The sequence below is a fragment of the Myodes glareolus genome, chromosome 25 (assembly GCF_982192425.1).
Source record: "Myodes glareolus chromosome 25, mMyoGla1.1, whole genome shotgun sequence".
Classification (NCBI taxonomy): Eukaryota; Metazoa; Chordata; class Mammalia; order Rodentia; family Cricetidae; genus Myodes; species Myodes glareolus.
In genome coordinates, this window is record NC_142050.1 from 32,386,685 (window position 1) to 32,408,371 (window position 21,687).

At 42.4% G+C, this 21,687-nt stretch overlaps 1 protein-coding gene across 1 annotated transcript; it reads left to right on the plus strand.

Moving 5' to 3' along the window:
- The first annotated feature begins 7,774 nt into the window (after positions 1-7,774).
- On the plus strand, positions 7,775-18,978 carry LOC148117876 (aldo-keto reductase family 1 member B7-like). The gene is made up of 10 exons (XM_087901811.1): positions 7,775-7,934; positions 10,572-10,739; positions 11,711-11,827; positions 13,753-13,830; positions 14,953-15,075; positions 15,352-15,458; positions 15,923-16,004; positions 16,431-16,514; positions 16,953-17,035; positions 17,940-18,978. The coding sequence occupies exons 1-10, from the start codon at positions 7,869-7,871 to the stop codon at positions 17,980-17,982; spliced, it is 951 nt and encodes a 316-aa protein (XP_087757937.1). The 5' UTR covers positions 7,775-7,868; the 3' UTR covers positions 17,983-18,978.
- Positions 18,979-21,687: the final 2,709 nt, after the last annotated feature.

Consider the following 21,687-nt stretch of genomic DNA (forward strand, 5'->3'; position numbering starts at 1 on the left):
GCAAGCTATGTATTTAAAATTCCCTCACTACTTTACACCCATGCAAATGAGGGAAGCCATGTCATACCACCAGTGCAGATGTCTAACACACAACAGTAGCGTCCACCCAATCACTGTTTGCAGCCCGACTGCAGGGAATGCCTGCTCTTTCAAGTGTGGATTCTCATATGGATGACATTTGTTCCCAGCAGCTCCAGGAGAATCATTGCTGATTTGAGTACATCAGAACCTGTTCCAGGAAATGTAAATAAGGGAGATGGTCCTCCAGGTCAGCAGAGATGAAAGAAAGGAAAGGCTGAGCAGAAGCTTTGGGAAATCAGTACCTTAGAGGCCAGAATGGGGCTGGGAATCCTGGTCTTGGGACGGAGAAAGAGGGAAGGGTCCATATGGCTTCCAGCTGGCTACACCAGTACCCAAAGTGCACAGACACCTTCCACGCCTCTTTGTCACTCCTGCTGAGATCAGAGAACTAAATGAGAAAAATCTGTGAAGACAATTACAGATCTGTGAAGACAATTTGTATGGCAGCATTACAAAGCAGAGGAGTGGGTTTGCTAAGCAAATATGCTACCAGTTGTGGAATATTTGTAAACTGTGTGAAGATGTGTTAAAAAGCTGAGGAGCAAAAAAAAAAAAATGCTGAACAGCCAGTAGTTAGGCAAGAGAGATAGGTGGAAGTTCCAGGTATAGAGAGGAGAGGAAGAAGAATCTTGGCATACAGGAGAAGCCTGGAGACATTGAGAGGAAACAGAAGGTGTAAGGTGAAAGAGAGGTGAAGCCACATGGTAAAGATATAGACAAATAAAAATGGGTTAATTTAAGTTATAACAACTAGTTAGGAACAAGCCTAAGGTATAGGCTGAGCTTTCATAATTAATAAGAAGTCTCTATGTCATTATTTGACAGTGGGTTGGTGGAACAGAGTAGGACTTGTTACATACGGCATTCATTATGGGGGTACACTTTTCCACGTAGGACCTGAGAAAGCTTAAAAAGAAATGTTCCAAACACACAAACAGGGAGCCAGACACTGCTTCCTAGTCTGCAGTCTCTCAAGCAGGGGGCAGCAAACAGAGAGCCATGGCTCTCAGCTGTTGCCTGTGGTCTCCAGCCAGGCAGTGCCACGTGCTGAGCCACGCAGTGGGTTTAAGGCTTTGCTCACGTGGTCAGGGAAGGCTGTAGTTGTACAGTAAAGCAGTCCAGACTGAGAAAAAGCTTTAAACAGATATGGTAAAAACTGGGTATAGACAGTCATAGAAAACATAGTTTAAAAATAATAAAGTCTTTAAAGAGAGAGCAAAATAATATAATAAAAGTCTTTAATGAGAGCGCAAAGTAATATAAAAGAAATAAGCCATATAAAGATGGGAAATACCCAGGGTATCTGGATACTGTGTGGTGCTTTATTGACTCTGAATTTTGTGAAAGATGATGAGTGAATGACAGCTGCTGAGAGACACTGGTTTATGAAAGGGACTGCTGAACTAAACCAGCCTGTGCATGATAGAGTCTCGGTTTCAGAATTGAAGTTGGGAAATGTGTTGTGTTGCGGGAGAGGTTATACCTTTGTTTCCACAGAAAACAAAAAGTTATGGTTCTCCCTCAAATGAACATAGATTAGATTTGATTGGGGGAGACCTCCTGAATCTTGACTACAGACATGAAGAAGAAAAAACTAAGAAAGACTACAGGACAGGTAACATATATGCTGATGCTTCTACTATAGGGACAACTCTGCGACTGGAGAAGACATGATAAATCTTGTTTGCTACAGAGTTCTTATGACTTATTACTACATTGCCATCCTTTCATATGACACAGATGTATATTTATAGTTTGGTCATATAGTCCAAAAGGATTTTCAAAGTTGATGGGTGCTTTTTACCTGTTCAAACAGAAAACAGAAAATCATCTTTAGTAGCCTTGTACACACTGAACATTTCCATACTTGTGTTAATGAACATATGCATATTACCTTTAAGACTTTATGTGTTTTCAGGAAAAAAAAGAATCAGATACCAAAGAAGACAAGTAGCTTAGGTGATCCAGTCTCACAGAATGCTTCTGTGGCAGTTTCCTTAGAATTGTGCATCCAGAATAACTCAAAAACTGCAACCTAAGATGGTCCAGTCTCACAGACTATCCAGCCAAGACTTCAGATAAGAACTACATGTTCCTATCACACAGAGACTAAAAAAAAATAATGCATACAACTTGCTCTCCTAGGACTTGACCATTATTTCTTTTTTTTCAGGGTCCCCTAAAGATGTCATCACCCCCAGACAACATAAAGCGGTCTAGAGAACATGCTTCCTGCATTTCCAAGAGTTAGGGTGAGTAGTTTTTGGACATTTGGTGGATTATGGATGTTTGTTATTGTTTAGTGGAGTTGGCTTCAAGTTGTTATTGGTCATAATCAGGAAAGCAACTAAATAAAGGAGCCTGGGGTGGGGATATAGTATACAAATGATGGGACAAAAGGGTGGATTGTTGAGACTGCTTTTGAATAATCACTAACTCAATTTTTTACATTGATATGAATGTTTATATATTGATACATATTTGAAGTTATTTTTGTATACACACACACACACATATATATGTATGTATGTATTTATGTTTCTACTCTTGTTTAAGGTATTGAACCTATGTGGCTCATTTAAAAATGTAAGGTTTTAGCTCTTGAAACTTATTTTTAGTATAATAAAGACAGATTAGTAGTTAGTCATCTGTAACAATCAAGATTATAGTCAAGTTATATATGTTTTCAAGCTCAAACACAAATATAGTTTAAGTAGAGAGATGGTCTTTAAACACTTCAGAGACATATAGAATATGGCATTTAAAATTTTTAGTAATAAAAAGTTTTTCATGGCAATGAGACAAATCTGCTCTTGGCAGCACCATTTTACTTAAACAAAAAGATGATGGCCATCAAAGAACCTCCATATGGAGTTTGTTTTCAATGTGGCAAAGCCAGCCAACTGGACTAAATACTGTTCCTGCCTCAATTGCTGACAGTATGCTATACAAATTGGACGATCAGAGCACAAAAGAAGGCAACTGCCAAACTTTGCCAAGACAAGGTTCTTCAAAATTTCTGCTTCACAAAAGAGTCAGAAATTCTAGGCCTTTAGGCCAAATAGGAATGCCATAACATTGCAGAGGAACCTTGAGTGACTCTCCAGGCAGTCAGCTGTCTCTGACATTTCTACAGTTTTGGACATTGTTTGTTCTGCACTTCCTGTTTACTCAGGTAACAGTATGTCCTTCTGGGATCTTTGATGGGATTGAAGACTAGATAGTTACAGTTTTCCTTGTTACCAAATTAAGTAAAGAAACTTACTTAAGAGATGCAAAGTTTGCAAGGTTGAGAAACACAAAAGCTTAAGATGTTTATCTAAGAAGATGTTTATGGTCAAAAAAACATTTTATGGTGGTAATTCAAGTTATAAAAATTGGTTTAGGCATAATACCCTGAACTCACTAAGATAAATAATACAGTACTTTCTCTGAATTGGCCAAATTCAAATAGAGTCGACATTGTGAATGTAATTCTTACCTGATATTTTTTATTATTGTATATAGTCTACTATGTTAGAGTTAAACCTTTGCTTTTTATTTAGAAAAGCCGGGGAAATGTCATGGAATACTGTACACTATGTAAAGAGGTATTGCTGTAATTGGTGTACTACAAAACTGAATGGCCAATAGCTAGGCAGGAGGTATTGGAAAAGAAATGGAGAGGAGAAGGAATCTAGGGGCATAAGAGAAGCCAGGGGACACAGATGGGAAACAGAAGGTGCAAAAAAGAAGAGAGGTAATGCGATATGATAGAATGCATATAAATATAATGGGCTAATTTAAATTATAAGAGCTAGTTAGAACAAGCCTAAGCCTAAAATTTCAAGTCTCTGTGTCATTGTTTTGGAGCTGATGGATCATAGAAAAGACTCGTTGCAACCAGCTCAACTCCCTGAAGTTGTGATGTTAACATGAAATACAATCATAGCCTGTAATGGGTAATACAGGATCTAGGAGAAATGCAGGGGCAAACATCTGGCACACCTGTGAGGAGTTATCTAGAGTAGGTTAATTAGGGTGGGAGACCACTCTAGCTTTAGATGACATCAATTGATGGGTTGGGGCCCTAGCTAGCTGAGTACAAACATTCCTTTCTATCTGCTCCTTGAGTTTGGTTGCAATGCGATCAGCTACCTCACATTCCTCCTCCTGTCTTCCCTTCATGGAGGACTGTATGCCTTCAAACTGTGAGCCAAAATAAGCCCTTTCCTGAAGTTGTTTTGGCCAGATATTTTGTTATAGCAATAAGAAAAGTTATAAAACATTAAACCTAGCTAATTCTTTACCATTACCTTTTTTCTAGACTTTGTTTGCACTTTTAACCAAGTAAATTTTATTATGCACATATATTCATCAGAATAAAAAGGTAGGACAAGTTTCTTAAAGTATAAACCAATTATACTGGCAAATTCATGAAGCTAGAAGTATATAAAAAGACTTTATTAAACATTCTGAGGTTGATTGAAAATAGCAACAGCTTATTTCCAATAAATCCCACAAGAAGTGGATTCCCTTTTTAATCCTCAATTCTGTGTTGTCTTGGCAACTTCTTTTATCAAGAGAAGGTGGCGGAAGGGACACTGTACACACCTAATGAATAGAACCACTGGAATGCTATTATGTCATAACTCTGAATAAGCCTAAGTAAGCATCCAGCAATGAAAGAAACACTAAGGAAAAGAACCCTAGTCTTGTCTGAAATCTCAGTCCAGCCAAATAAAGTCAAACTTCAGATGGAATCTGACTGATGTCATGTGGACCAAAAAACCCCAGCTAAAACCTTGATCCCTTATTCTTATTCTTATTCAAATTCTTGAATAAGAACTCACACAAGTGAGCTGACATTTTACCCAGAAATTGCTCATTACTCCCTACTAGCCAATAAGGTTTTTTATATATTTTTTTTGCTGACTCTGATTTCTAGGCTAAAGAACAAACATGAGCAAGAATGACAGACCTGTCTTTACTTTGTGACTCATAGTGGATTTCCAAATTATAAGATTTCCACTATCATATCACCCTGTGCGCATAAGGAGTAGACTTAAGAGACTTTGTACTGTATTCTGGTGCCACCAATTACGATATATGTATGTATTATTAGTGCTGAAGTAAATCACTTAACAATACATTATGATGGGTGTTAGGTATTCTACCTATAGGTGCAAAACATCATATCAATTGACTTCCATAAACGGGGTAATCACATACAATCTGGAAATTAAAGTCTGCTTCAAGGTCCAACCAGAGTCAGCTTACTAAAAAATGAGAATATGTAAAAGCAAAATGAAGCACAAAAGAATAAAAAGAAACAGATCACCTATGTGTCAGCCCCAAATAATGCCGGCCATGGCAACACCTATATCCCTCCCATGGATTTCTGACTACCCAAGTATTGAAACTGACTCAAATCCAGTCAGGACTTGTCCATCACTAAACTGAATCCAGACGTGCAATCTATTGAATACGATTCTATTGTTGCCCTCTCCTCTGGAATCCTTTCACACAGGAAACACTCAATAGGCCAGGAAAATCCCTTTGTTTTCTTTCTCCCCGGAACTCTCCCAGGCAGACCTCCTGGTTTCTGCTTCTTCTCAGCAGCTGTTCTGGTCTCAGAGTCTTTGTAGCTTGGTTTCTCTGAGAGTCTTCTTGGTAGCTCTGTTCCTATTGTTTACTCTGACTGGGAAGGGTCTAATGAATCTGGTCAGTTTCAGGGACTTCCTGAAGCTGTTTTAAGTTGTTGTTCTGTTTGTTTCTTTATTTTGTTTTGTCTTTAAACTTTCTTCTTAAGGAACTTCCTTGCAGAATGGAAGGTTTCAATCTTGGAGGAGGAAACAATTATGCTACAGTCCCTTGACAGGTAAGTCCTTTGAGGCCAATTTTCTGCAACTTTTCCAAAATGATTTTTAAATTTTTGAGACCCTACATTGCCATGCTTGGCCTGTAGCTGACTTTCTAAGTAGTCCAGTGGGGTCTTGAACTTTATTCCCCTATGAGTCTTGCTTTGTTGATTCTGTGGGTTATGTTTCTGTGGTGTCTTTGACCCCTTTGACTCCTACAATTCTCCCACCACTCCACCTCTCAGCCCTCGAATCTGTAGGGTTCCTCTGGCTCTGTCTAGTGTTTGGCTGTGAGTCTCTGCATCTGTTCCCATCAGGTGCTGGATGAAGCCTCACTAATTACGACTGGAGAAGTCACTGATCTCTGAGTATAGCAGAATATCATTAGTAATCATTTCACAGACATTTTTCCTAGTTGTATTTGGTTGTATATTGCGTTCAGTTTCTGGTGTCTGGTCATACAGGGAGTGTCAAGCACGGGCTCCCTCTTGTGGTGTGGGCTTCAAGTTGGACAAGTCATGATTTGGCCATGCCTACAAATTCTGTGCTACCATTACCCCAGCACATATTGAAGGAAGGACAGATGTTAGATCAAAGGTTTTGTGTCTGGTTAAAGGTTCCAGAACCTCTTCTGGGAACCTCTCCTGGTTAGAGAAGATGACCAGTTCAGGTCCCATACCCCCCATTACTAGGAGTCTTTGCTAGGGTCACCCTCAGATATTTCTAAGATTTTAACTGCACTAGACTTCCACATCAACCCCCAAATGTCCATCAGTTTCACTCATCCCTCCCAGTACACTCTTTAACCATCACTTCCCACCCCAACAGGCCTGATCCCTCCTGTTCTCATACCCACCCACCGCCAGTACACCCACAAAATATTTTCTATTTCTTCTTCCTAGGAAGAGCTATGTACCTCCCCTTGGGTCCTCCCTGTTACTTATCCTCTCGGGCCTGAGGACTGTAGCATGATTATCCAGTACTTAGCAGCTAGTGTCCACTTATAACTGAGTACATGCCATGTTTGTCTTTCAGGGTCTGAGTTACCTCACTCAGGATGATTTTTTTTTCTAGTTCCATCTATTTACCTGCAAATTTCATGTCATTCATTTGAATAGCTAAGAAATAGCTCCTTGTGTAAATGGATCACACTTTCTTTATCCATTCTTCAGTTGAGGCACACCTAGGTTGTTTCCAGTTTCTGGCTGTTATGAATCAAGCTGCAATGAACATAAGTGAGCAAGTGTCCTTGTGGTAGGATGGAGCATCCTTTGGGTACATGCTGAATATGGTATAGATGCGTATTAAGGTACTTCATGCCCCCATTTTTGCTTACAGAAATTCTTACTCAGCAATCTGTCAGAATTGCATGAATACAAATCATTACTAGCATTTGCAGATCCATAGCCTGGCACAAAGGCTCACCATGACCTCATGTTTAAAAAAGAACTCTATAATGTCATCTGCAAGTGTACGCTAGAAGAGACGTCCCCTTTTCGTAACTCTGCAGTGAACCACAGTTGTTTCAAAGTAGCTGCTGTAAGATGTCTCAGTTTGCCTTGACATTTTCCCGTGTCTCAGATGCTTGAACACCCACTTCATTCACTAGAGTTATAGCCTCTCCCACGGCAGTGTCTCTTACCAAATAATCTTACCGATTCATCTTGGAGGACTTTCACCCATTTTATTTAGCTTCAGAAACCTCCATGCAGCAGGAAATCATGCATTCTGCATGAGGGGAGACTTTGCACTGTGCTGAGGTTAATCTTGTTCACCATAATCGGTTCTACAACAGATCGGAATGAACATCCTGTTGAGAGCCCCACCCCTTGGCTATGGCTGCCTTCCAAGGAAGAGCCCGCCCCCTTACCCAGGAAATAAAAACTTCACCAGACTCCTTACAGAAGAAGCAGGCGTTCATCCGCTCTCAGAAAGTCTGTAGCAACCATGGCCACCTTCGTGGAGCTCAGTACCAAAGCCAGGATGCCCATCGTGGGCCTGGGCACCTGGAAGGTGAGTGTGCAATCTTGGGCCTCCTGCTTCCCTTGAGGGGGGACCTTGGCATTTTTCCTCCATTGTACAGCACCTGTGTTGGGTTTGGAAGCCCAGAGCTGTCACCCAATGTCCCTTCATTTGGGGCTTCTATGGGCTACGGAGAACTAAGATGAGCCTTTCCCAGGAATGAGGATAGTTTACTTGGCAAGTTAGAACTATACTTTGGGAAGAAAATTGTTTTTAGTGCAGTCATTGTCTTAGCAAGCATTTCCTGGAGATTCAGAGGCTCTCCATTGGTTTGTTGCTGGCTGAGAGACGGAGAGAGCAGAGAATTCTGAATGGCCAGGCTCCCTCTTCCTACTCATGATGCAAAACTCTTTGCAGGCATCCAAGTGGCCTGGGAGTCTGGGGGAGAGGCACAGTCTCAGACCCCAGCCCAGGTTACGGAACTGGCACCTGCCCTTCACCAAGTCTCCACGTGGTTTCCTGACAGTAAAGTAAACTCTGATGTCCTGAGGACTTCAGAACCTGGACTGGAAGGCAGCTTAGGCTCCGTCCTGCCTGTGTTAATCTCTGCTGCCAAGTTGTTCCACGGTTCCACTGCGCTCCGTGAAGCCAATTTCCCAGGCTCTCCTCAGACAAGTCTGAAATTATTCCATCTTGTATCTCTGCCTTCTTTGCCTTTCCCCTCAGCGACAACATGACAATAGCCAGCTTGTTCACAGGAGCTGTTTTAGGTTAGAGTTTGATTTCTTGAGACAGGGTCTCACTCTAAAACCTAAACTGGCGTTGACCGAACTGGGAGCAGCCCTCCTGCCTCAACTTCTTGAACGCTGACATTACAGTGTAGACCTTCATTTCTGGATCAGGAGCTGCTTTGGAACCCTGTCTGAGAGACTCCTCTCCAGGCTTCCTCCTCTGTTCCTTTGTTCCTCTTTGCACAGAGGGTCGGATCCCTCTTTGTGTGGGTGCTGCACTGAAATCTTTCTAGAACAACGAGACTTCAACCAAATTAGAAATTTCACATTCCATCAAGGTAACAAATAATCACAAATTTCCAGGTATAAATTTAGGAGAGATGAACACTCAGAATTTCAAAAGCAGTTGTAAATATTGTAAAGGAGTTGTTTTCGAGGTTTAGGAACGGTGCTGTGGAGCAATCCTTCTGTACCCTGTGAAAATGTGTAGTTGCTCTCATGGTTAATAAAAAGCTGATTGGCTGATGGCTAGACAGGATCTTTGGGGCAGAGAGAATGCTGGGAGGAAGAATAGAAATGGGTTTATTTAAGTTGTGAGAGCTGTCTAGAGACTAACCTAAGCTATTGGCAGAGAATTTATAATTAATAATAAGTTTTTGTGTGGTTATTTGGGAGCAGCTGGTGGACAGAAACTTCTGCCTACACATCGGGGCTTCTGTAGAGACTCTGCACTTATCAGTGGACATGCAGGAGGGTGGGGCTTTGGGCCAGACCCCAGTGCCTCTGAGTTTCTGGCAATTCCTTGTCCACATAATGGTACGGCTATCTCTGCTTTATGTGCAATCCTTTAGCAAGGCTTGATACTTAAAAAAGATTTTTAGAATTTGTGAGAGATGAAGTGTTCATTTTTATTGTTTGAGAGAGTCTCATGTACCCCAGATTGGCCTTTGATTCCTTATATGGCTGAGACTGCCTTTGAATTCCTTATTCGCCTACGATTTACCTCCCAAATGCTAAGATTATAGATACAGGCCTTCACATTTGGCAGAACTTTGTTTTCTCTTGAATGAGACGGTAGTGTGCCCGGGCTGGCCTCAAAGTCATGACCGTCCTGCCTTGAGCCTCTCAGAGTGGGATTGGAGGTGTGCAGCTCTATGCTCTGCAGGGAGATGACTGCAGAGTGTTATTTCCTTACACCAATGTCGGGCTCGGCTAGGTTAGAACAGAAGGTGATATTTCACCTTTTTTCCTGCTTTGCTTATAGGTGGGGGAACAATCAGTTGCTACAGTTTCTTATTTATTCCTTTCCTGAAACAGTGATTAAATACTGGTTGCATCCACCCAGCCTTACTAAGTGCCAGGGGATGTGCTCCAACCTTCACAATCCTGTGGCAAGCAAGGAACACAAAGGCCTTATGAGGCAGGGCCCATTACTGTTGCAATATTTCATTGTCAAGGTTTAGAGAAATTGAGGAATTCCTCAGCATCATAAGGCACCATGACAGAGTAGATTAGCTTGTCATGACTGCTCTTGAGAGCCTTCCCTCCAGAGTCTGAAAATGCCTCTGGCATGTCTCAGAATTCAGTTTTCAGACTGGCCTTCAGGAAGTTGCAATGGGAGCCGTCTGTCATTCTCGGAACCTGGAGGCATTTCAGATCAACCTGGATCAGAGGACAACTGGTTACTGACGAGAACAGGACATGGTTTGATGATCACTACAGTGACATGTGCTTTAAGACACCATGATAAAACACATCACATCGTCAACCTAAAGTTTGAATGAAATAAAAAATATTAATCACTTTTTCTTTGAAAAGTTCCCCAATTATGTTTTCCTCTCTCTTGTCTACTTGGGATTAAGGTTTCATCAAGACCGGGCTTTTGAGACTATGGTCTATGTAAAACCTTTAAGAGGGGGCTTTGAGGGTGTCTAGCTGTCTTTCTGTTGCCTTTCAGTCTCCACCGGGCAAAGTCAAGGAAGCTGTGAAGGCCGCCATAGATGCTGGGTATCGCCACATTGACTGTGCCTATGCCTATCAGAATGAGAATGAAGTGGGGGAAGCCATCCAGGAGAAGATCAAGGAGAAGGCCGTGAAGCGGGAGGACCTCTTCATTGTCAGCAAGGTAGAGTGGCCCACTTGGTGGACGTGACTTCAGGCAGGTGGAAGTATCTGGGTATGCCTGGCTTCAAGAGCTTATCAGCTATCTCTATGTGCCTGCCTGTCTGCCAGCCCTTTTCCCCTGCCCCCATTTAATCTCTAGACAGATTTCTACACACAAAATCACCAAAGGTTGGAGTGGCCACACCTATATGTACTCATTGTCATTCATCATGGACTTGATTGGCCCGGGGATAAGGAAGTGCTAAAAGGGCTGTTCCTAATGGCACCCTAATGTCTGAGCTTTAAGTACCACCACCGACTCCTGCCCTCTGAGAAACGAGAGCCAAAAATGAATAACATAGGAATATAAAAGTTTGGTCAGCGACCAACTCTGTTAAATGACCAAAGAAACAAAGAAATACGAAGAGCACAGAACACTTAGGAAATGACCTTGACCTGATGAGAGCTGATGTAACTGCTTGTTAAGTGTCAAACACCGGATAAATCACTGAGGTGTTTGATATTAATATATAAAAGTGGACCTGGTGTCCAGATTCTCCCAGCATCTCACAGTCCTTACCTGTTACAGGGGCTGGGCTGCCCTTCCCCCAGAGGCTCTTCCCTACATTACCCAGACACTTTGGTTACCTGCCCCTTTGTACTTTTGCACCTCATTTCCCCCTCTTACTCACCCAATCCCATAGCCCACCTCAGTCCGGTCATGTCCATTCTGGACTCTCCCAGATGTCTCTGCCTCTGGACATGCTCTCCCTTTTGTCTGCAGTAAACTTTCTCCTCCACCATGCCTGGGAGCCTAAAAGTCCTTTCCTTTCCTTTTTCTTTGTTTCCATTCACTATTGGGGTGCATTTCTTAACTGTTTTTAATAAAAATGAATGGCCTTGCCAGGGTTTATAAATCTCAAAGCCGGGAGGGTGGCTGTGGTATGGGCCTTCCTCTCCCTAGTCCTAAAGCCCCCATGTCACACTCTACAGCTATGGCCCACCTTCTTCGAGAAAAGCCTGGTGAAGAAAGCCTTTCAGAAAACCCTGACGGATCTGAAGCTGGACTACCTAGACCTGTATCTAATTCACTGGCCACAGGGATTCCAGGTTTGTGCTGCTCTTTGCCCCATATGTAGATGCTGAGCAAATATCAGACCAGCAGCTGTGCCTGAGCTAGCGGATGGGAAGGGCTGTATCAGGAGTTCTGCGCACAGGAGAAAGTCAGTGGCCTAAAAAGCACATAGGTGGACCTTTCTGTCCAGCCCGCCAACTCCCAAATAATCACACAGAGACTTAATTGTTAATTATAAATAATTGCCCAATGCTTTAGGCTTGTTACTATTTCTTACAATTGAAATTAATCCATATTTATTAATTTGCATGCTGTGAATTGGCTCATGGCTTGTATCCTCATCTTCTACACGTCCTGCTTCCTCTGTGTCTGGGTGATGACTCTGCCCTTCCTCATCCCCGCACTCTCTCTCTAAGTGCTGCCTAACCTCTCCCTGCCTAGCTATTGGCCAATAAACCAATGAGAGCAATGCATCTTTACAGTGTACAAAAAGACTGGTCACAATAAAAGCAGTCCAGGACTAGGTGCAGAAGCACCATGTGCTAATGTTATGTTCTCACAGTTGGTTTGAGAGAAACTGATTCTTGCCAGCTAAGACAAACTGCAAACTGGCCTGTCACCTTCCTCTTCATTCCCAGTCCAGTACCCTGAGCAGAGAGAGTATGACTCTCTTGGGATAGTCTTGTATGACACACATCAAGGATCAACCTTTTCCCCTTTATAGCACCCCTGCAATGGGAAGTAGCATCCGGGAGCAAAACCCAAATACAGGAAAGCTGGCAGATAATATAATCTGAAAAACTATAGCTCCACGCCTGGGACCCCACTCCTGCTTGTTCCTCAGAGTTAAAAGGGGTTGAGGAGGGTGTGGGGAGATGGCTCTGTTTTTAAGAACACTGGTTGCTCTTCTAGAGGATACAAGTTTAATTTTTAACACTCACATGGAGGCTCATAATGGTCTGTAACTCTAGTTCCAAAGACTCAGACATCCTATTCCTGCCTCCACATGCAGGTGGCAAGCATGTGGTTACACATACAAACATGCAGGCAAAATAATCATTCACATAAAAACAAAAAACAGCCAAAAAAAACTCCACAAAATCTAAAAGCAACAAAATCTTTTTAAAAAGTGAATGTGTGATGTATAAGTTCCTTCTGTTTGTGTGTTGCTGTCATTGGATAATGAATAAAGAAATTGCCTTGTCCTAGTTGATAGAATAGGACTTAGGTAGGCTGAACTGAATACTGGGAAGAAGGAAAGAGTGGCATTCACCATGGATCTTCTGCCTGAGATGGACGTCAGTTAGAATCTTGCTGGTAAGCCACAGTCACCTGGCGATCCAAAGATTAATAGTAATGTGTTAAATTAAGATGTAAGAATTGGCCAAAAGAAACTAGAGCTAATGGGCCATTTAGTTTTTAATGAATACAGTTTCTGTGTGGTTATTTCAGATGTAAACTAGCCTGGTGGTCTGGACAAAGAAAGTAGCAAAAAATGTGGGGGGAAATTGAAGGGATGTGAGTTTTCATTCTACCGTACATGTGACCAGTTTGGGTGATGATTGCATACTATTCCAAATTTCAGATTTAGGCTTCAAGAATAGACACTGGCTAGTATCCTACCCTGCTAGCCATGCCATTTTCTTGCAACCTTTGTCTAATAACCTTGAAGCCAAAATGCCCCCCACGTATCTATGGATTTAGGTATGGTGAGTTAATCTCCGTGGTGACAATAATGACTTTGACAATGTACTAAGGACAGATGGTCAGACACTGTCCGCAGGGTCACACGCAGGGTTTACATCTCACAGTGGACTGCCTCACAGATGGCTCTGAACTTTTCTGTGACAAATGGCTGTGTGGGCATTTCTCTTTGGGAAGCCATTGCCCTCAAACCTTTCTTCGCAGAACCAGGCATCCAGATGTAGGTCCTAATGAGCTTTTTGTCTTGGGTTTACAGGCTGGAAACGGATTTTTACCAAGAGACGATAAAGGCAACATTCTCGTCAGTAAATCCACATTCTTGGATGCTTGGGAGGTAGGTTCCAGCTTCTCTGTATGTGCTCAGAGATAAAAACTTCTGTCAGGACCCCTTGACACTCCATCCTATTGTGAAAATGCCCAAGTGCCTTGTGTCTAACTTTACCACTCCTGTTTCTCTCTTTTCTATTCATGTATTTCATTGGGGGGAAGGGGCGCTTGTGAAGGTCAGAAACCTTGTGTGGGAGAAAGTTCTCTGCTTCAATTATGTGAGTTCCTGGGAATAAACTTTGGACTCTCCAAGTCACACAGATTGATGTTGATATTCCTCTGAGGCCCAGGTAGACTTTGAATCATGAGTTTCTCACCTCAACCCCCCAACTTATCTGTGATTGTCAACCTACACCAATGCCCATCTGCTATCATAGCTCCTCTTTGCTGTCCAACACAGCTTGATGTGTGTGAGGAAGGCCTTAAAGATATACAGGCCCTGTTAAGAGTTCCTACCTAGGTATTGTAAAAGGGCTGAAATCTATCCTACGGACTACCTCCTTAGCCCAAAATGGAATCAACCCAAGGATTTAGGGTTTATAGATTGTTACCCACAGTGATCTTGTTCTAAACTTTCCCAAAGATAATAATCTAACCCTAGAGCAGCGACTACAAACTGAACCTGAAGTTATAATCCATTCATTGTAAGTTCCTGTCCAGTAGTTGCTGGGATCGAAGCATATACAATGTGTTTCCTGCTTGAGTTTTTTTTTTCCGTTCAAGTGCTAAAGTTTCTGTGGATGGGCCATCAGCCCCAGTGCTAGGCAACCTCAGCTTATTTGACAGTTCAAACAACATAGGAATTGGAGAGAGAAGGAAGGAATTGTCTGATCCCAGGAGAGACATTAAAAAGAGTTTGATTAGGGCCTGGAAAAAATATGTGAAGAAAGTTGGTAAAACCATTAACAGAAGCCAGAATTTCACTTTTCCTTCTTGGTTACAGCTGAGCAGGGGACAGGGAGAAGGACTGGAACCAGCCATGCTGGCACCACAGTCTAGCTGGAGATTCCCTTTAGTGCTTCACTTGACCTTGTCACATGGGAGCCATTCCTCCTATCCAAGATGAGGCCAATCCAAAAATCCCTGTATCCTCCTACAGCCATCTAACTGGTGTTCCTCACTGTGACAGGCCATGGAGGAACTGGTGGACCAGGGGCTGGTGAAAGCCCTGGGCATCTCCAACTTCAACCACTTGCAGATTGAGAGGCTCCTGAACAAGCCTGGCCTGAAACATAAGCCAGTGACCAATCAGGTAAATTCTCTTCGGTGAAGGGCCCTGCTCTAGGACTGCTTCAACACTGGGAGGCAATTTCCACACTAGCTACCGAGTCTCATCTCTGAGGACTGGGTTCAGGATGCTCAGGGAGCTGGGAGGCAGATCTCTGGGTCAGGTCTGGAGCACATCTATCAATGACTTGCATTTGGTCTTTGTTTGTGTGTCTGTTCTCATGTGCAGAAGTCTTTCTGAGCCACTCAGGAAGTGGCTAGTGGCCTAGTCCCCTAGTGATGGAGATGTTTTCTCTTGCAGATTGAGTGCCACCCATATCTGACCCAGGAGAAACTGATCCAGTACTGTCACTCCAAGGGCATTGGCATCACGGCCTACAGCCCTCTGGGTTCCCCAGACAGACCTGAGTAAGGCTTCAGAATAGTGTCTCTTCCTTTCAACACTCTTAAAACTGTTTGGTAATTGGTTAGTAATTTCTAAGACACTACTAATTACGTTTTTATCTTTGGCAATGTGTTCAACCCCCAAAGAGGGAATGCAGCTGTAGAAATGTTTGGAAAAACCCAACAGTGGTCCTGGCTGATGCTCAGAAAAGAAACCATTTCTGTCTTGCATGGCTAGGTCATACTTTTCAACTGCTAAAGCTCTGGTCCACAGCTAGGCTCCTGGAAAGACACAAAGCGCTCCCTCCCTCCCTCCCTCCCTCCCTCCCTCCCTCCCTCCCTCTCTCTCTCCCTCTTCCTCTATCTTTTTGCCTGTCTCTTAGATGCAGTAGGCTGTCATGCTCAGCCTTGGCCCTGTCCTGGCAATAATGTTCACAGACATGTTGTAGCCATGGTGATTTTGATGCCAGCCTTCTTTCTACCTCTAGTGCCAAGCCAGAAGACCCTGTAGTACTGGAGATTCCCGCGATTAAGGAGATTGCTGCAAAGCACAAGAAAACTGCAGCCCAGGTAAAATGGAGCAATTCCCCCTTTATCTAACCACCCATTCTTATAGTCATGTGTTTTATTGGTATTGCCTCTTTTAACGCATTGGCGGGGAAGAAATGAGAAATCTAAGTCTGTTAGGATCTCCAGGTAAAACCACTGGCACCAGGGAAGGGCTACCTTTGTCAATTAACTTCCTGTCAAACCCCTAGGCTCAGCCTCAAGAACGTTGCCAACTGAACACAGTCTCAGCCTTATGGCCACAAGCTACCTGCCTCCTTCCTATATAGGGAAATCAGTGCTGCCTCCAGCATCAGGGGCTTTAAGATGAGGCCTCACAAGTGTCTCTAATAATAGCTAAAGCCACAGAGAAATACAATTACCATTTATCTCACTAGGAGGGGTTCTTTGTAGGTAAGTGGATGCCTGCTATCCCCTCTTTGTACACAGGTTCTGATTCGGTTCCATGTCCAAAGGAATGTGGTGGTGATTCCCAAGTCTGTGACACCCTCCTGCATTCAGGAGAACATTCAGGTAAGATGTGGCATGATCACTTGCCATTCCCACTCAGTGGAGTGGGGCTGGGAATGATTCTGTCCTTGAACTTTAATCTCACCCCTTGATTGCCAGTGTGACTTCACTTCTTCCAACTAACTACCTGACCAGCATAGTTGTACTGGTCAACTATGGACTGTCTTGGTCCACTCATGCACCTTTTTTGTAGAAGGTGATGCAATGCATTGAAAAAAACTGTGTCTCCCACATGGTCCTCAAGGATTTCAGTCACTGCACACACTGGACACACCTACAATCACACACACCGCCCCCACCGGCAGGACACTGATATCTCTAAATTATCCAGTCGTCATTTAGAGAAGAATTTGGATACATTGTGCCTGAATGGGAGGAACATCTGTTACCTTAGATCCCATCAACACTTTCCTTGCTAAGGATGTTTTTGGAACTTTCTAGGTCTTTGACTTCCAGCTGAGTGATGAGGAGATGGCCACCATTCTCAGCTTCAACAGAAACTGGAGGGCCTGCGGCCTCTTTATGTAAGTAGCATCAGGTTAAGTAGGAGGGTGATCAGGCCGTTATCTAAGGCTGTAAAGGGTTAGTAGGAAAGAATGAAAGAAATGCAGGATTGTAGCAGGGCTTCGAATACTATTTTCTGGCAGTTGTGAAAGATTATCGTTTGAGTCCTGGGGAATCACTAAGAGTAGAGCATTGTTCTTTGCTGCTCATCTTCTGCATCCTACACCCAGAGCTAGGATTGTGAAGGGACGAATTGTCATGACTGTGTGGAAGGCCGACTTCTTCCTCCCTCATTCACTCGCCCACTTACTGCAATGTGCGATGCCGGGAATAATCCAGGTGGTCAGGAAATCACACTACCAGCTTCCTGTTCCCAGTCTTACATTCTACAGAGGGAATAGTAACTCCAAATATGTATGTCAGAGAGTGACAAATGCCGTAGCGAAAATAAAGTAGGGCAAAGGCACAGGAATTAGTGAGCCCTATGTGACTGATGCTCTAATACATGATTTTACTGCAGCAACCATTCACTGAGTACTAGTTTAGGGATAGCAGACACTTTAAGCTCATGGCTTATGTTAGTATCTTAGTTAATACTCACAACCTATCTGTTATTTTCAGTTGTACTTCCCCTTCACAACAATGTGAGAATATGAGACAATAGTTCTGAGACCCTCGGCTGTGTGCCAGCTTGCTTATGATCCCTCATTATGACAATCTACTGGTGACCAGACTCTTTCCTTAATAACCCTCTCGTACTCTTGGGTGATGTCATGGTCTCTGTGCCCATCTCATTTTCTCGTGGTCTTATGAGAGCTGGGGCTCAGAGAGCACAGAGGAGGCTGAAGAGACCACTGAACGATGCCTCTTAGGTCACACTTGTTGCTTCTGGGTAATAATTTCTTCTTATGCTTGTTGCTGCAGGGCAAGTCATCTCGAGGACTTCCCTTTCCACGCCGAATACTGACACGGATTCACCAGATGAGCTTGCCCAGTCGCCCCTCCTCAAGGGTGTGCCATCCTCTCCTCAGGACTCCTATCTCTGCCAAGCCTAAGATACCACACCGAGCCAGCCACGAAAAGATGATTCTGCTTTTAAACCTCATGTTCAGCTAGAAGCAGCCTGTCACAGAGGATGCTTACTCAGTGAAGGACAATGGTTTTCACTAATTAGATCTGGCCAATTGTTTGTCTTACCCCAGGAACACTGGTAATTCTGAGGATATAAAAATCAAACAATACAAATAACAACCGTCACACACATTTTCAACTGTCAGAAGAGCTTTCTGAACGCTGAACTCAATGGGTCCAACTTTCATCATTCAGATTTTACAGAAGAGGTAGTGAAGGTAAGAACTTGCTGAGGGCCCCAGGTAGAAAGAGGCTGAAGGACGTTTCAAAGGAAAGGGCCTCTTTGGGAGAGCTCAGGACAATTCACTGCCTTCCTCCTTCAAGCCTTCTCCTCCAGGCCACACCTGCCTCTTTCCCCATTTCCCCAATGACTCTTTCCTCTTCTTGTTCTTCTCTCTGAAATGCCATCATGACAAAGGGTCAATGATGCTGGTAGAAGAGCCCTTAAAATTCACACAATGCCACCATTCACAGACAGAGAGAGGGAGAGAGAGAGAGAATGGCAACTACAGGATCTAGGAGAAATGCAGAGGCAAACATCTGGCACACCTGTGAGGAGTTATCTAGAGTAGGTTAATTAGGGTGGGGGACCACTCTAGCTTTGGATGGCATCAATTGATGGGTTGGAGCCCTAGCTAGCTGAGTACAAACATTCCTTTCTATCTGCTCCTTGAGTTTCGATGCAGTGTGATCAGCTACCTCACATTCCTCCTCCTGTCTTCCCTTCATGGAGGACTGTATACCTTCAAACTGTGAGCCAAAGTAAGCCCTTTCCTGAAGTTGTTTTGGCCAGATATTTTGTTATAGCAATAAAAAGTTATGAAACCTAAAATCCGGTGGCTCGTTTTTTTTATTAAGCATTTTTCTGCTTTGTTTGCACTTTTAACCCAGTAAATTTTATTATAAACATGTATTCATCAAAATAAAAAGGTAGGATAAGTTTCTTAAAGTATAAACCAAGCATATATTGGCAAATTCATGAAGCTAGAAGTATATAAAAAAGACTTTATTGAGCATTCTGAGGTTGATTGAAAATAGCAACAGCTTATTTCCAATAAATCCCACAAGAAGTGGATTCCCTTTTCAATCCTCAACTCTGCTGTATCGGCAACTTCTTTTATCAAGAGAAGGTGGCGGAAGGGACACTGCACACACCTAATGAATAGAACCACTGGAATGTTATTATGTCATAACTCTGAATAAGCCTAAGTAAGCATCCAGCAATGAAAGAAACACTAAGGAAAAGAACTCTAGTCTTGTCTGAAATCTCAGTCCAGCCAAATAAAGTCAAACTTCAGATGGAATCTGACTGATGTCATGTGTACCAAAAAACCCCAGCTAAAACCTTGATCCCTTATTCTTATTTAAATTCTTGAATAAAAACTCTCACAAGTGAGCTGACATTTTACCCAGAAATTGCTCATTACTCCCTACTAGCCAATAAGGTTTTTTATATATTTTTTTTTTGCTGACTCAGATTTCCAGGCTAAAGAACAAATATGAGCAAGAATGACAGACTTGTCTTTACTTTGTGACTCACAGTGGATTTCCAAATTATAAGGTTTCCACTATCATATCACCCTGTGCGCATAAGGAGTAGACTTAAGAGACTTTGTACTGTATTCTGGTGCCACCAATTACGATATATGTATGTATTATTAGTGCTGAAGTAAATCACTTAACAATACATTATGATGGGTGTTAAGGTATTCTACCTATAGGTGCAAAACATCATATCAATTGACTTCCATAAACGGGGTAATCACATACAATCTGGAAATTAAAGTCTGCTTCAAGGTCCAACCAGAGTCAGCTTACTAACAAATGAGACTATGTAAAAGCAAAATGAAGCACAAAAGAATAAAAAGAAACAGATCACCTATGTGTCAGCCCCAAATAATGCCGGCCATGGCATTATATCCCCCCCCCCCCACGGATTTCTGACTACACCAGTATTGTAACTGACTCAAATCCAGTCAGGACTTGTCCATCACTAAACTGAATCCAGACGTGCAATCTATTGAATACGATTCTATTGTTGCCCTCTCCTCTGGACTCCTTTCACACAGGAAACACTCAATAGGCCAGGAAAATCCCTCTGTTTTCTTTCTCCCAGTAACTGAGTTCCTATCTACATCAAAGAAGTCTAGGTTTTCAACATTCATCTATGCTAAAATTGCTGACTCATGGTGAACAGACAGAAAACACTATAATACTTTAGTCAAAAGGCCACAAATGTGGAAGAAACAACTATATCCTTCCAGGGAAAAATGACTGAGCAAATTATGGTATAATCAGAATAGAGAGATGGTTCCATGTTTTAGAGTGTTTCCTGCCCCTCCAGAAGACCTGAGTTCAGTGCCCAGCACCCGTGTCTGGAGTCTCACAGCAACCTGAAACGCCAGCGCCAGGGGATTGGGATGCTCACATCTTGCCTATGCAGGAACTCGCACACAAATCAAAATAAAATAAAACTTAAATGTGGTGCATAAAGACAGTGGTACAATAATCTCAAGAAACTAGAAATGACCCTTCACCAAGGCACGAAGAGGCACAGAAGGATTCAAGTTTACAACGTTATGATAGGGACATCTTTCACAAGCAACTTTTTATTCTAGCTGTGGGACACACTTGAAAAGCTGGGAAAGAAATAATATAAAGATGGGAAACAGATCCGGATGTGATCCACATCAGTAATCCCAATATTTAAAAGGTGAAAGCCTGAGAATCAAAACTCAAAGGTCATCCTAAATTATACAGCCAGTTCAAATCCTAAATTATACACCAGAAACTGCACTGCACCTGAGTATACCTCAGTGAAAGAAAGAACGTAAGAGATGCACAGAAACTGGCCAGGATGTAAGTCACAACAAATAAAAGAAATAGAGCATAGAAAGTTTGATTCTTTGGGAAAAGAACCTGATAGCATCCCTTTTTATTAAACAAATAAGACATCGAGTTACAAGCTGTGGAGTAGATCGAAAACCCACTTGTTTTAAAAATTAAATACCACAGAAGGATTGCAAAATAGAGGCGTGGGCTTGTTTTAATATTTGGCTTTTGTAAACTAGTGCCACAAAAGCAAATATACATAACCTACCAAAAATAGTTCAATATTGCTACCTTTTACTATTAATAAATTAATATAACATGTTTCCCCTTAATCTTTCAAAAATTTAACAACTAATTATTAGGACACTATTTTGAGAGTAATTTGCTAAATGTATTAGCAAATACATTCTTGTAAATGTACTGCTGTGGTGTTATATACATTTAAATTTATATATAATACTTAGTTCACTTGGAGTATTTTTATTTCTGTTGTGATTTAACTTTGTATTTCTTCTAGAATGTTGTCAATATAATCATGGAAAAACTTACATGGAAGTGAGAAAAAAGTGAAAATGACTTGTAAATTAAAATTCTTCCAGGAGTGGTAGTTCATGCCTTTAGTCTCAGCACTTAGGAAGCAGAAGCAGGTGAATCTCTGTGAGTCTGAGGCAGGTCTTGCCTATGTAGTGAACTCCATAACAGCCAAAGC